We start from the raw sequence: 16,149 nt of genomic DNA on the forward strand, positions 1-16,149 counted from the left end.
GCATGCTCTGTTATAAATTCCATGAGCAAAATGATTATATATATATATATATATATATATATCTATATAATAGCCAATTGATTCTTAACTTAATTGGTATAGACATTGTTATCAATGTAGGAGAACGTGGGTTTGAGTGTGCTGAAGTTTATTATCTAACTATTTATGAATTGAGGATGAACTATGAATAGTTCTAGGCATTGTATAAAAAAAATATATGATCAGATTCTATAATGATATTAAAAACAAAAAAAAAAACAAAATGGCAAAATCTAGAGTCAAACGAAATAATGTTGGCCTTCAAAGTAGTGAGATTAGAATTGAGTGGAAATAAGTGGTTGAAATAAAAATCGGTAGTTAGATTGTTTGAAGAGATAAGATAAAATAGAATATGAATTAAAGTACTGTGAACCAATAAAAATTTTTGAAAATCAAGAATAAATAACCTTACAGTTCAACAGCTAGACTGATTTTTTTATTGATGAAACTAGTTCTACCTAGAAATGCTCATGGTTAGGCTGGGCCAAGTTTAGACCGGTCCTATACAAGGTATTTAGATCAAATTTTTAAGCTTGGACTCGATTTGAAAAATGGGTTGTTTTTCCAAACTCAATTCAATTTAAGAAAGGTAAACCTGAACTCGACTTGGCTCCTTCATATTTGATTTTTTTAGATTAATTTTAATTAAAAATATATATAATACACTAAATGCACTAAAAAGTTTTCTAACACATTAAAATACTACCATAAATATAATAAATATTTTATTGTATTAAATACAATTTTATATTTTTGGTTGGGTTATTTAGTTAGGAAAGTTTTTTTCTTCTAGATTTGAGTAATTAGTTTAATTATTATTGAGTTAGTGATTTGATATAAATATAAATATAAATATAAATATAATTATAATTATAAAATTATTATTTAACATATATAATTAGTATAATTATTTTTTATAACATAATATATTCGGGCTTGACTCATATAAAAAATAGGTATTAAATTTTATCCAAACTCATTTTTAGGTTTTGTATTCCTGTCCAACCTTACCATTTTCTGGACGGACCTTTGGACCTAGACTAGTCGTCGCTCCATGTGTAGGTCTAATTCCACCTATGATCTAATTTCTACAACATTGTTTGAAAGTTGCAAGATCCTCGTCTTTCATGCTCATTTTTATTTAGGTTAAAATATGTCTATAGTCCTTGTACTTTTCAAATATTAGGAATTTTGTCTCCGTACTTGTATTTCTAGGAATTTAATCTCTCTACTTTTTAAATTTTAAATTTCAGATTTATGCTGTTCTGATTCTTTGTTTTATTTTTCGGAATATCTGTGTGTGACATTCGTATTTAATACATATTTAAGCATAGGTATATGAATATGATCCACCAACGACTCTACAAATACATAAACCTGCCTAAATCGATTCAACTGAATCAAATAAACCTAAAATTTTTGATTAATTCAATTAACTAAACCGATTTAAATAATTAAACCAATTCAATTTTCGATTTTTCAAACTCAAACAGAAATAATCAAATAAACTGATTTTGATTTTTTTAAATTAATAAATAGTTTTATACCCAACCCAATATCATTTTACTTAACCCAACCCAATTCATAATATAAACTCAGCCCAAATACCCAACCCAACCCCCCTAAATATATATAAACTTAACCCAACCCAAATATAAATCTATAAACCCAACTCAACTCAAGTTAATTTAATAATGAATTTAAGGGTAAACTACATTAGTAGTCACCTAATTTAGTAAAATTATATTTTAGCCACTCAACTATCAAAAATTATAAAATGATCACCAACTATTCAATTTTTTCTTTTATGGCTAATAGTTACAAATTTTAAAATTGACATAATAGTAATTTAATCATCAACATTTATAATTTATATCAATTTAGTCTTGATTCTAAAAAAATTAACTCTCAACATTTACACATTATGTAATTTAGTATTTTTTTTTTTGCAGTTTTGCTTTTTCTTTGTGTTATTGAAGGTTAAATTTGTATAAGTTGAGGGTTAGTTGTGTAATACCCTGAAAATTTTTACAGTAATATATTATCCTTGATATAATAAAATAAGGAAATAAAGTGATAAAAAAGGGAAGTTTTGAGTTATGGCAACATTGGGAAGTAAATTATGATATCTTGATTCAGGAAAGGACTAAATTGTAAAAGTTAGAAAAGTTTTGTTGCCTAAGAGTAAATACTCAAGACTTAAAGGGTTAAAGTATAAATATGAAAAAGTTGAAGGACCAATAGTGTAAATATTTTAAGGGTAGAATGATCTAGAAACTAAGGAAAATGGATGAATTAGGACCAAATTGAATAAGTGAAGAACTATGAGGGACTAAATTACAATTTTACCAAATTAAATGATGACTCAAGGATGGAATTCTAAAAGATCATGAAGGGCAAAATGGTCAATTAGTAAGAGAGAGAATTCTAGAATGTAATGATTATGTTAATGATATTTTAAATTAATTAATTAGATAAATATTATTTTATTAATATTTTATGAGATATTTAATATTATTTTATTATTATTTATTTAGTATATAAGGAAAGAAAGATGAAGAATTTTCATCATCTTTCCTTTCCATGCAAACTAACGTGAGAGAAAGAGAGGAAGAAAGAAAGTTTTACTTTCTTTACAATTTGGTCCTTTTACCAAAAATTCACCATTTTCACCCAAAAATCAAATGAATTTCCATAGCTACCAAGAGAGAAAAATGTTAAGGAGAACATGGGGAGTTAGAATATCAAGTTGGATTCAAGAAATAGAAGCTGGAGGAGAGAGAAAATCAAGTTAAAGATTGGTATCAAGAGAATAAGGTAAGTACATCAAGATTTCAATATGTTTTTAAGTTTGTTATTGTTGATAAATCATGGAAATAATGTTATAGTAGAGTTTTATTACATAAGGTCCTATGTTCTTGATATGTTAGTGAAGAGAAAATAAGAGAAAGTGATGAGAAATGGTGTAGAAAAAGAAAATAAGGGTGTTATAACATGGTAATTAATATCTTGCACTAAAACAGTTATGGACAGCAGCAGTAGTCTAACTTTGAAAAATCACCATAAATTTTATAAATTGAATTAGAAGATGAAAAAAATATGGAATTAAATCTTAATGAGTCTAGTTTCTCATAGAAGAAACAGTGTAAGCAATGAATTTGTAAATTTTGATATATAATGAATTTTGTGAGACAAGGTCAGAATGAATTCAGGTTCCCTGTTCAGACTTTGAAAAATAATAAAAAATGAAGAAAAATAATTAGAGGCTTAAATTTATATTTATAGAATCCTGAATGAGTCTAGTTTTATTAGAAATAAACTAGAACATCATTTGAATTCTGTAAAAGGAGATAACTAATTTTTAGTGAAGAAGGGTCAGAACTGTCAGACAGCAGAACAGGGGTGACTTTAATGAATAAACTGTACTAATTGGCTAAACCAAAAATTCTGAAAATTTTATGATAAGAATACATGTGAGTCTAGTTTCAGTAAAAATTAACGGATCTTAATTTTGATTTCTGTAGCTTAATAAATAAATAATTTAGTGACTATGACGCAAATGGACAGTTTTGAATGTACATATAAGTAAATAGTGAAATTATTGATAATGTTACTTGTTGTATGTTATATAAATTAAGGATGTGGAATGGAGAGGAGGAGGAGGAAAATATGTATGAATATTCATCTAGCATGGCTAATTTGCATGTTTTAGGCTCGGGGACTAAATTGAATAAAAGTAAAATTTTATGGGCAATTTTGTAAAATGCCAGAAATGACTAAATTGCATGAAATAGATTATTTTATTATTTAAATTACAAAATTTAACAAAACTATCAATTTAGTTCAAGATCGGGAAAACATGTTTTAGGATTAAATTGAAAGGTGTTGAAATTATGGAAAATTTTGATATTTTATAGAATTCATGGACTGTTATCAATATATATGAGAATAATAGTTGGAAATAAGGATTAAATTGCAAGAATTTTACTTTCCGTCCCTAAGGATGAAATCGTCATTAATTAAAGTTTAGGGCAAAATGGTAAATTTTGCCTAGAGCATTAATTAAATGTATTAGAATATGAAATGAATGAAAATGATGATCAAATTTATTTATAAAGATCCGGACGACACAAATACGAGACTTGATCATGGAAAGAAAATATATCGAATAATGATATAATAAACACGAGCAATCAATGAGGTAAGTTCGTGTAACTTGAATTATATTCGAAATGCTTGAGATTGTATGTTATTGATGTGAATATGATTTGAATGTTCATTGTATGAAAATTTATAAAACATTGATATATTTGATAAAATGGGAAGAAATCCGGTTGAATGAAAGGAAAATTCGATGGATCTCGAAAAGGAATTGACGGTAAAAAGGATCTAGCCGGACGGGTGATCCTATCTGATATAGCCCTCCGAAGAATATGTGTAAAATGGATTTAGCCGGACGGGTAATCCAATTAGAGTCTGAATTTAGCTTCGACTGGTAATTCGGATCCAAGCTCATTAGAGTAATTGTCGTTGCAGGGGATTTAGCCTGGACTGGTAATCCCGACAATACTCTATGAGTTTATATTGCAGGGGATTTAGCCTGGACTGGTAATCCCGCTGCAAGGATGAGGTTCGCGGGAGTGTGCTCTCTGATATGAAATGTGTAAGACCATGGTTGAAAGATACCATGGCAACCTGAGTGTAAGACCATGGTTGAAAGATACCATGGCAACTCGATATGAAATGTGTAAGACCATGGTTGAAAGATACCATGGCAACGTGATATGAAATGAACAAGACCATGGTTGAAAGATACCATGGCAACATGACAGAAAATGAGTAAGACCATAGTTGAAAGACACTATGGCATCATGTCAAAGATAAATAAGACCGTGGATGGGAGACGCCTAGCATCTGTTGAACAATTGATATTCGTGTAATATGTATCGATGACGAATGGTTATATGAAATAATTATGAAGATAGATAAACGAAATAAGTATAAGTACATGAAATATAATTTATGTTAAGTTTGATATAAGCTATTACCGGAATAAATATACATAAAATATATAGAAATGATGGAGCATGAAATATTGATATAATGAAATGAATGATATATGCTTATGAAGAAGCGGTAAGAGCATGATATGTTTCATGACATGTACATATATGATTATCTTTGATATGTTGATACAAGGAAATTATGTAATTGAGACTATTATTAAACTCAAGTGCGATATGTCGAGAAAATAGATATATCGTTGTTGAATTTATATGAGATATGTGCAAGTATACTAACAATGTTGCTGTTTGATGCTTATACAACTGTCAAACTGTTGATTGAATGGTAATATATTTATTTATATGATGCATTGAATCGGTAAGTATTTAAATTTTTTTTAGTGATCTGTAAATGGTAGTAATGCTCCGAAACCCTGTTCTGGCAGCGGATACGGGTTAGGGGTGTTACAAGTTGCATGACCATTTTGTAACTTTTTATAGTTGGGTGACAAAGCAAGAAATTTATTAATAATTGAGTGACTATTAGTGTAGTTTACCCTTAATTTTATAATTAAATTAAGGGCAAACTACCTAGTTCGTCACTCAATTTTTAGGGTGCTTTCATTTTGGTCTCTCTAAATGAAATCATTGTAATTTGGTCACCCAACTTTTAAAGCGCTTTCATTTAGATATTCAAGTGTTAAATCTCCAACAACAATTTATTGTACATTCCATGTCATGTTTACATTTTCATTTTGGCCACCCAACTTTTAAGTCGCTTTCATTTTAGTCAAAAAAATATATTTTTTTTAAGTATTGATTGGTGTAAAAAAAAATAATCAAAGATTAAAGTGCAGAAGTGGTAGAAACTAAAACAATACACAAATTTTATCAAATTTTACTTGTTTATCCAATTGTCGAAAGTTCTAAATTTGGGTTTTGAAATATAAATTTTAAATATCAAGATTCAAATTTATAGTAACAAATAGTTGACATTATCAATGGATAATTTATTTTGAATAATTTATTTTGATGCTTTGAAATTATTTGAAAATTTTATCAATGAAAATTATTGTCTTTAATAATTGTCGTAAATTTTTTATCACTTATTTACCCAAACAAAGAACAAACAATTAATTTAATCAACTACAAGTATCGTTTTCATTACTTTTAGCTTAGAATGGAAAATTTGAGATTATATAATCATAAGAAATTCATGTAACACCCCCTAACCCCAAACCGTCGCCGGAACGAGGTTATGAGGCATTACCGGACATATCAGACAACTTACGAATAATTTACAATTTATATAACTTTCATAGTATAATATAATAATTAAGTCCCTATATTGGACTCTTGAGGTTCAAACACGTATTAAAAGTAAAACGAAACTTGTTCGAGTATTCCGAAATTTTTTTTTTTAAATTTCGGCAGTATTTCTGCTTATTTTTACCTAAAACCCCCTGCAAATTCAAACCGAAACAACCAACACCAATGTTTCACATTCATATAACTAATATTTATATCATTAACATAATTTTTAATTTAATAACAATCATAGCATCATTCAAAATTGATTAAAACTTCATTCATTTAACAACTTAATGTTCATGTATCAAAATATCATATACTTTCCTTACCATTTCATTTAACTATCTAAATCTTATAATTCATCCTTCACTACCCAAAGTAATGTACATATTCAAGTGACTAAACAACACCTATGTACATGCCACCTTTACCCAAAAGAAAAATATACATCACCAAATTTGTGTTGGAGTCGGGATTGTTATGGATGCTGAACCGGGACACTTGACTTCTACTCACCTGCGCACGGAAACAACCGTACGCTGAGAATGGATATACTCAGTGGTATTGCCATAATTCAAAATATATCATCAATAATAAAAATATAAATATTAAAATACATAACAATTAATTTCTTAAATACTAATTCATACTTTATTTATTTTTTCATCATTTCATAATAACAATTCAATTTAATTATTCGTCAATCAATGTATTTTTCACAAACTTGAATTTAAACCACTTATGAACATTTAGCTCATACTTTTCTCTTTCTATCACAATTCTAATTTCTATTCATAATTCAATTTCTTTTTTTTTTTTTTCAATGCCTTAAATTCACATTTTAATTTTTCACCCTATTAACATAAACTCGGACTTTGGCGGATACACGGATCCAACCAAACACACCAAATGACACTCAGTGCCTCATCGGATAGTTCGAAGCAATAGTTGACACCCAGTGTCTCATCGGAATAGCCGAAGTAAAGTTGGTACCCTGTACCTCATCGAATTTATCCGAAGAAATATAGTGACACCCAGTGTCTCATCGACTCGAGGTCGAAGTATCCCTGAACACTTCTAATCCTATAGCATGCCAACTATATCCGACTCAGCCCGACTAGTTAATAGGGTATTCAATTCACTTTCCCAATTCCATATCACTTTCAATTCACAATTCAAATCACCATTCATTTTTCAATCAACACACTTTTCAAATAATCACATATTCCATAATTCACTTATTCAATTCAATTTGATTCAATTTGCATCACTTTCATTTTCACTCAATATTCATATCAATTTCACATACTTACCTCAAGTCTTACTTACCATACACAACAATTAAAAATTCAGCAATCAATAATAATTAAAATTCGAATTATAGTAATACACACTGTAATTCTCCTATTTTAGTCCTCAATGACTTTCTCCTTTCCTCTTGATGCTGATGCTGATGCTTCAGGTTCTTTGTTAGCTACGAAAATAATAGTAATTTACATTATTATTTACAGCATTAATTATAATAAATAATTAAATTTCTAAATAATTACTACCTTATTCCCAATTTAATCCTAACTAAACTTAATTATTTTCTTAATCCAATTCACTCTCTTTTTCTATTCAAATTTTGTCTAAACTTATATTTAACTATAAAATTTCCTGCATATTTCTCTAATTTCTAAATTTCTTCGATTTAGTCCCTACAACATAAAACTTATAGCCTAGTTTACAATTTAATCCCTTAATCAATTCTAACTTAGAATTCATTCAATTAAATCCCTAATTCCATAATTTGTCCAACATGAACCATATTTGGAAACATATGAACTCTTGAACTATCAACTTAATTTCATCAAAATCTTGTTTCAAAGCTTCTAAAACATCAAGATTAACTAAAAAGGACTTAATTGACTTACCAAATTAACTCCAAGCTTCAAATCCTTAGTTTTCTCTTTTATTTTTCTTTCCCTTTTTCTTTCTCTTTTTCTCCCCTGCTTGCCGTTTTCAATTCTGTTTCTATTACCTTTTGTTTCTTTATTTCTCTTTTATATTTATTTGCTTTACTTATTTAATTAGCATATATTATAATATATTTATTTTAAATATCTATTTTAACATCATTTACATATTTTACAATTGTACACATATTTATTTCTACATTTGTACCAATAGTTTTATTACATTTGTCATTATTTAATTTGTTTCTCAAACAAAAATCTCATAATTTAAAAATTTAATTATTTAATTAACAAATATCTTTTTACTTAAATTATAAGTAATTTAGTATTTAAATTACAAATGTACCAATATAATTTTTACACATGTATATTTTATTACCATATATTTATCAACTATTTAATTTATTTAAAATATAATATTCATTAAATAATCATAATAATTATAAAACCATAATAATAATAATTTTAATATATATAATACATACATTCAAGAAAAATCTTGATTTTTCTTCCATTTGCAGCCTCAATTTATGTAAATGGCTTAATTTCCATTTTGATCCTTTTATTTTCTATTACTTTAGAATTAAACTTTTACCCTTTTTCAATTTAGTTCTTTTTGCTAATTATTCTAAATTAAGCTAATTTCACCTAATTAAATCCTAATTAAACACACCACTAGGCTTATAAATATTTTTAATAATTATTTTCGAACTTATTTCACTAAGACCGAGGCCCTATAACTCACTTTTCCGGTGCCCGTGGATTTTGGGTCATTACAATTCAAGTTTTGTAGGCAATTATTAAATATGAGTTATTCGAGTTGATTTCATTAAGGGTAATCTGAAATATAAAATGAAAATTTAAAATTTAAAATTTAAAAGGAAATTAAATTAATTAATTTTAATATTACAGTAATAAATCGATTGATGTTATCAATGGATTAAAAAATTTCAACAAATTATTCAATTTATTTTGATGTTTTGAAATTTAAAATTTCGACATTAAATAAAAAGAATTTTTGGCAATGGGATAAATAAGTACAAATTGACAATTTTTGTGTATTATTTTAGTTTCTACTGCTTTTTTTATTCCAATCAATACTTAAAAAAATATTTTTTGGGTGACTAAAATGAAAGCAATCTAAAAGTTGGGGGACCAAAATGAAAGTATAAACATAATGTGAGGTGAACAACTAATTGCTGTAAGAGATTTAGGGCCAGTTTGGCAATGTTTTTGAGAAGTGCTTTTGAAAAATTTAAGTATTACTGTCAAAAAGTGCTTTTGAGAAGTAAAATGTCCATTTTAGACACGATATTATAAAATAACAAATATGTATTTAAATAATGTTCAAATTAGTTAATATTATGATATTTTAGCAAAATATAAAAAATAATTTATTATAACTTATTGTTAATATTTTAATATATAATATTAATTTTAAATATTTCTAAGTAATTAATATTAATTATTTCATAATTATTGAGAAGCTCGAATATGAAGAAAAATAGGATGCCGACGTTACCGAGCTAAAAAAAAAGTGAAAAAATTAAACTATATTTCATAATTATTTCATAAAATCAAAGAGAATAAGATGAGAAGGAAAAGATAAAACTCACCGATGGTGGAGAAGAGGAACAAATCAGAGAAGAAAAGTAAAGTTCAGACAAGAAAAGGGGAAAAAATCTTCTAAGGTTTCGAAAAAGCAACAAGGTTAAAATAGTAAAATACTAGTCAAGAAGCACTTTTGGCTGAGAAAAGTAAAAAAATTTTCCTTTTTCATCTGTGCAAAGGTGCTTAATTTAAGTTAAAAAAAATTTCAACACTGCTGTTTATTCTCTATTGCTTTTAAAGAAAAAAGCACTTTTTTGAGCAAAAACCTATCAAAAAAGGAATGAAGAACGGGGCCTTAATACTTGAGTGACTAAAATGAAAGCGCCCTAAAATTTAGATGACTAAATTGCAAAGATTTCATTTTAGATGACTAAAATGAAAGCGTCTAAAAGTTAGGTTACTAACTAGGTAGTCTGCCCTAAAATTAACTTATATTACAGACAATTAATTTAATAAAAAAGAAAAAAAAAACCCTAAAATGCCTAAAAAATAAAAACCAAGCAAAACGTCTAAATCTAGTCCCTAATCTCCCAAAACCCCAAAATTCCCAGTGCCGACAGCCCGACAGCCCGACACACTCACACGGTCACACTCACCACCTTCCGGCGTCCACCAGGCCGCTACCATCGTACTTCATTCGTCCTCCACCGCTCCACCATCATCGTCTTTCACGCCTTGACCACAAAGGTAACATGCAAGTGAACAGTATATATATCAGGATCTTTGTTGTCGACTAGTATTGATTCTCTGCTGTAGTGCTGGCTTTGGGTTAATGATAATAGTTTTTTTTTTATTATTTTTTTTATGAATCAAAACGGAGACCTTTTTGTAGTCTTTGTGAAGATTGAAGAGGATTTCGAATAAGAGAACGAAAGTGTTCATAAGAATAAGAAATAGATGAAGTAATGGAGTATCTTTGATGGAATTGGTTCTCAGTATGTTTTATGCTTAATTAAATGTCTTCCTAAATCATATGGTGAATTTTCGTTTGAGTTTTGATTCTTTTTCACCGATGTTCCAGGCATTGTAACCTCATTAGTATGAGTTTGACTGTTTCATCATTATAGTTGGACTCACTTGCAATTAAAAACTGATAAACCAAACTGAATCGGTCTTATTCGGTTTGGTTATTTTGGTTACACTCTTCAAATCGGTTGGGTTATTTCAGTTTGTATAATTAGTTAGTTTATTTGGTTATTGCCATATAAAAACTGAACCAACCAAATGCATTCCCCTATATGAAAAATTATATGGCACTTATGGAGTTTTTAAATTTTTATATGAAAAATTTTCCTTATGTTAATGTGTGGTTTCTAATTTTACTAGGCTTGCAAAAACATTAAAACTCTTATTAGAATCTGTTTAGAACCTAAATAATCCAAACCTTAAGTTTAATTGAAATCTTCCAGGCTCAAACCAACACTACTTAAAAAACAAAACTTTGGGTTTTTGGCTTTTGCTTCTTTCAATGTCTTGTCTGTATTACGCCGCTTCACTGTTGGCTTCGTTTGCTCAACTGAAATTCTTGTTTTGAAGCAGAAGTAGAAGTAGAATAAATCATCAAGAAGAAAGAACAAGATGAAGTTGGATGTCGATGTTTTGAGATATCTCTCCAAAGATGATTTTAGGGTTCTAACCGCTGTCGAGATGGGCATGAGAAATGTGAGTTTATTTTTTGCTTTTATTTCCTTTTTGAAATTTATTTTCATCATTAATTTTTACTTATTTTTATTTTTCTTTTTCAGCATGAAATCGTGCCCTCAGACCTCATCGGTCGTATTGCTTCCCTCAAGTAATTATAATATTATATTGATTTATAACTAATTATGCCTTTTTTATTTGTAAATAATAAAATGTATTAATGATAATTGCAGGCATGGAGGCACTTATAAGGTCTTGAAGAACTTACTCAAGCATAAGCTAGTGCACCATGATTCTTCCAAATGTTCGTTTTTACCCTCATTCATTTTTCTTTCTTATGTTTAAAGATCGTGGTTGAATGTTATTTTTCTATTTATCTCTGGAAAAATGAAGTGCATGCTTTTTTGAAGAATAAGCATGTTGGAATTGGTTTACATTTTAATCAGATTATTGTTTTAGTTTTGCCTTATCTGAACTTTTCAAGTAGCTTAAAGTAAGTAGCAAAGGCAATAATCAAGCATAACAATTATGTATTTTGCTTTTGAATAACTTTTAGAGCTTTTTTTCTCTCTTAAATTTAGATGATGGCTTTCGTCTCACTTACCTTGGCTATGATTTCCTTGCCATTAAAACCATGGTCAACCGCGGAGTCTTTACTGCTGTTGGTCGTCAAATTGGGGTTGGCAAAGAGTCCGGTAACTCTTTCTATCAAAATCTACCAGTTTGTGTATTTTAATATTTCATGACAGTTATTGAAATTATCTGACGTTTTGCTTGTTCAAGATATCTTTGAGGTTTCCAATGAAGATGGTACTGTGATGGCAATGAAGTTGCATAGGCTCGGTAGAACGTCCTTTAGGGCTGTCAAATCTAAGCGTGATTACTTGAGACATCGTAGTAGTTTTAACTGGCTCTATTTGTCTCGGTTAGCTGCACTCAAGGAATTTGCGTTTATGAAGGTGTTTTTTTTTTTTTTTTTGCCATTATCTGCTTTGCTTCTTTCTTGTAGCAAACAAAGTTGGGACTCATGCATGCACTTTGCTTATCAGGCTTTGGAAGAGCATGGTTTTCCCGTACCAAATGCTGTGGACTGTAATAGACATTGTGTTGTTATGTCACTTATCCAAGGTTATCCGCTGTAAGGGTTTCTCCTTAATCCTCTGCATTTGTTTGCTTTTAATCCTGTTGCATGCATGTGAAGTGGCTTTTGCATCTATAGTTTGAAGTGAATGAACAAAATTGATAGTTGGAAAAAGTGAATGGAATTATAATCTTTTCATCCTATTTCTCATGAAATGAGTTCACAAGAATTGATGAGAGCATGCTTGGTTGTTTCAATAAACCAATTTTACCGATGACACTATGATAGTGTTAATTGGTGTTGCAGTTTTAAATGTTTTTTCTCTGCGCTGTTAGAATTGCAGATAACTCTAGGTTTATCTTCATCATGTGTTGATGGCTACTCTCTGCTTTCCCCCCTTTTCCTTTTCTTATCTTTCTCTCTTTAGACATTTGGGCACTTTAACTGTCTTTTGGCTTAGATGTCTTGGATTAGTAGTTTCTTTTGCATAATGCAGTGTTCAGGTGAAACAGTTGCAAAATCCAGAGACAGTTTTTGAAACAATCATTGGCCTTGTTGTTCGTCTGGCAGAACATGGTCTCATTCATTGTGACTTCAATGAGTTTAACATAATGGTAATCCTTTGAGGCACGCTTACAACTTTAGTAAGATCATGTCATTAAATTGGTTCAGTTTTCCTTTAATTAATTTAATAATATGTTTTCTGAAATTTCCTCTGTAGATTGATGATGATGAAAAGGTGACAATGATTGATTTTCCCCAAATGGTATCTGTTTCACACCGTAATGCGCAGATGTATGCTGTTCCCAGTTCTTGTGCTCGTTTTAATTGTGAATTAGTTGTTATATACTTATGTTTCCAAGTTTCTATTGTCAGGTACTTTGATCGTGATATAGAATGCATTTTTAAGTTTTTTGGCAAGAGGTCAGCGATTTCTTTTCTAATTTAATATTACATTTTGTATGATAATGATATGATGATTATGTATAACCTGTTGGCATTGTTAAATTCCAAAGCTCGTAGTTATTTTGGCCATGGTAAATATCCTCCTCTTGTATTTAAACACAACAACTTCTGCGTTTTATATCATTCCAATGCTTTTTCTAGGTTCAACTTGTCCTTCGAAGAATGCTCTGATGATATTGATGATGATGAAAGTAGCAGACCTTCCTTTTCTTCAATAACCAAAACTGCTGGTTTTCTTGACAAGGAGCTTGCTGCCAGTGGATTTACGAGAAAAGATGAGGATGACATTCAGAAAGTACGTATGGTGAAGCATTACTTTAATTTTTACCATTTTGGGTGTTCTTTTTTTATGTATTGGTTAATTATTTTATAAGCATGCCATGTTTAAATTTTCAGTCTTTCAGACTTTCATAGGATGTCATACCATACATAATGATTGCAGCCAATGCTACTTTTCTGCAGTTCATTGAAGGTGATGTTGAAGAGGATGATGTCTCTGATGATGAACATGATTCTGAGTTATGTCAAACAAATATAAAGGGCTTTGATTCATTGCACTTAGATCAGGTGTGTTATTCCTGTATTTTTGGATTATGAACATGAATCTGAGTTATGCGAATGTGGATACTGATTATTCAAAAAATGATTCAGGAAGAGTCAACTTCAAGATGTAATGAGGAAGGTCAAGTAGTTGAAATCCTCCAAAGCCCTGAAGTAGGCCAGAGTGGTGATCCTGAAAGTCAAAACTTGAGCAGCAATGAGGTATATGTATATGTATTTGTCTTTGCTCCAACTATGTTCTTATCTATATTTTCTTGAATATATAAGCTGCATCTTTGTTGGTTTGGTTTTTTGGCTTTTAGTCTCGAATGGTTTTCTTGCATAAGATTATGATAAGGTTGTTGATAGAGAAGCAGATTGCTAAAGCTAGTTTTCATGTTGCAGGGTGACGAAAATGACGACACCGAACTTGTGAAGAGTTTGGCGAAGCAGAGACGACGAGCAATGGCAGCAGCTCGCAAAGGGCATCATAAGAATAGCACATCTAGAAATTCCTACAAAGACAAAGGGGGTAAATCTTCTAATAATTCTAAAATCCAGAAACAACTGGCTAGTTGGTAAACTTTAGTAATTTATCCAACACAAGCTGAGTTAAAAAAAAACGTACATCTCAATAGAGATGATTCAGTATTATAGGTTTTTTTTTTTTTTTTTGGTTTTTAGCTTTACCAAGAACCTCCTGTTTAATGATCAAATTATCATTTTTGTGCTATGGATTTTTAGTTTTTATGTGTATATGTACACACAAGCACACACATTTAGATTGAATTGGGTTTTCAGTTCACAAAATTTGGAACTCAGTTTATTCAAACTAAACTAAAATATTAACTCTATTCCAATTTGGTTTTATACTCTTATTTGATTCTTTTTAAATAATACAAGGACTAAATTCATCTATTTAATAGTAGAAGGGCTAAATTGATCCGCATAAACTCTTGCTTGTGTAATTTTTTCTTTACACTGATTGTATGTTTGTAAAGATATTGTTGATCTATTATGTTGTCAGACGCTCAGTACCTCTGCTACCTATAGGTTCATAGATAGAGGGGAAGCGTCTGAGTCTAAACTCACTAAGACTCTTTACCCCTTTTGTATTGGAAACAATAGTGACGGTGAAATTAATTGCTGTAGTTATGAGATAAAAGATTTCATCGCATTACAGTCACCAGTAAAGTTTTAACCCGGACAATATATCACGGTCCATCGCGAGCAGCGCACACAAGGATGCTAGAGAGGTCCCCCCAAGACAATGTATCACATATTACCCTGGACGTCAGGACAATGTATCACATATTACCCTCCGAGGAACGTGGGAAAGACAATAGAAACTTAAGTCCTTTTCAATAGTATATGCACTCCAACAAATGACAATTAAAATATAATTAGACTTCAAATGGATTAAAGCATTTGGGTGGTTGTTCTCTTAGAGGGATTGGATAATTAAATAGATTAATTTAGTCCACATATTATTAAAAAATTAAATGAGTCCAAATTATATTAAAATTAAAATTCATTTGTAAAAATATACACTTTAAAAATATTAATTTTGCTAAATATATGCTTTGGATTTTTTTTACTTATGTTAATATATAAGCTAGCAATAAATTAATTTAATTAGTAATATTTTATCCATAATTTGAACAAATTTTGTTTTTACAAGAGTTTTTATTTATCTTTTAGTTTCACTCAAGTTTAAAATTATACTAATCATTCTTTATTTTATATTTAACTATTATAATACATATGTAATAAATAAATTTTTTCAATCATGTTATTACACTAGTAACCAAATGATGCATAAATGTTAATTCTATTCTAATTTGACTTTATTTGATTTTTTAATTGTATAAGGGCTAAATTGATCCATTTAATTGTGGGGGACTAATTTGATCAAATTCCTATAATAGAGGGATCTCTCATGTATATTCACCTTCAAAAATAATATTAGATCATCTTGGTTAAATCATTCGTCTGGTTC

The 16,149-nt window shown here is 29.3% G+C and overlaps 1 protein-coding gene across 1 annotated transcript; it reads left to right on the top strand.

Moving 5' to 3' along the window:
- The first annotated feature begins 10,333 nt into the window (after window positions 1–10,333).
- Window positions 10,334–14,960, top strand: LOC108468037 (uncharacterized). The gene is made up of 14 exons (XM_017768887.2): window positions 10,334–10,609; window positions 11,462–11,584; window positions 11,668–11,714; window positions 11,797–11,867; window positions 12,145–12,258; window positions 12,347–12,522; window positions 12,613–12,701; window positions 13,141–13,258; window positions 13,366–13,439; window positions 13,521–13,568; window positions 13,752–13,905; window positions 14,073–14,177; window positions 14,262–14,372; window positions 14,556–14,960. The coding sequence occupies exons 2-14, from the start codon at window positions 11,501–11,503 to the stop codon at window positions 14,730–14,732; spliced, it is 1,368 nt and encodes a 455-aa protein (XP_017624376.1). The 5' UTR covers window positions 10,334–10,609; window positions 11,462–11,500; the 3' UTR covers window positions 14,733–14,960.
- Window positions 14,961–16,149: the final 1,189 nt, after the last annotated feature.

This window comes from Gossypium arboreum, chromosome 8, assembly GCF_025698485.1.
Source record: "Gossypium arboreum isolate Shixiya-1 chromosome 8, ASM2569848v2, whole genome shotgun sequence".
NCBI lineage: Eukaryota > Viridiplantae > Streptophyta > Magnoliopsida > Malvales > Malvaceae > Gossypium > Gossypium arboreum.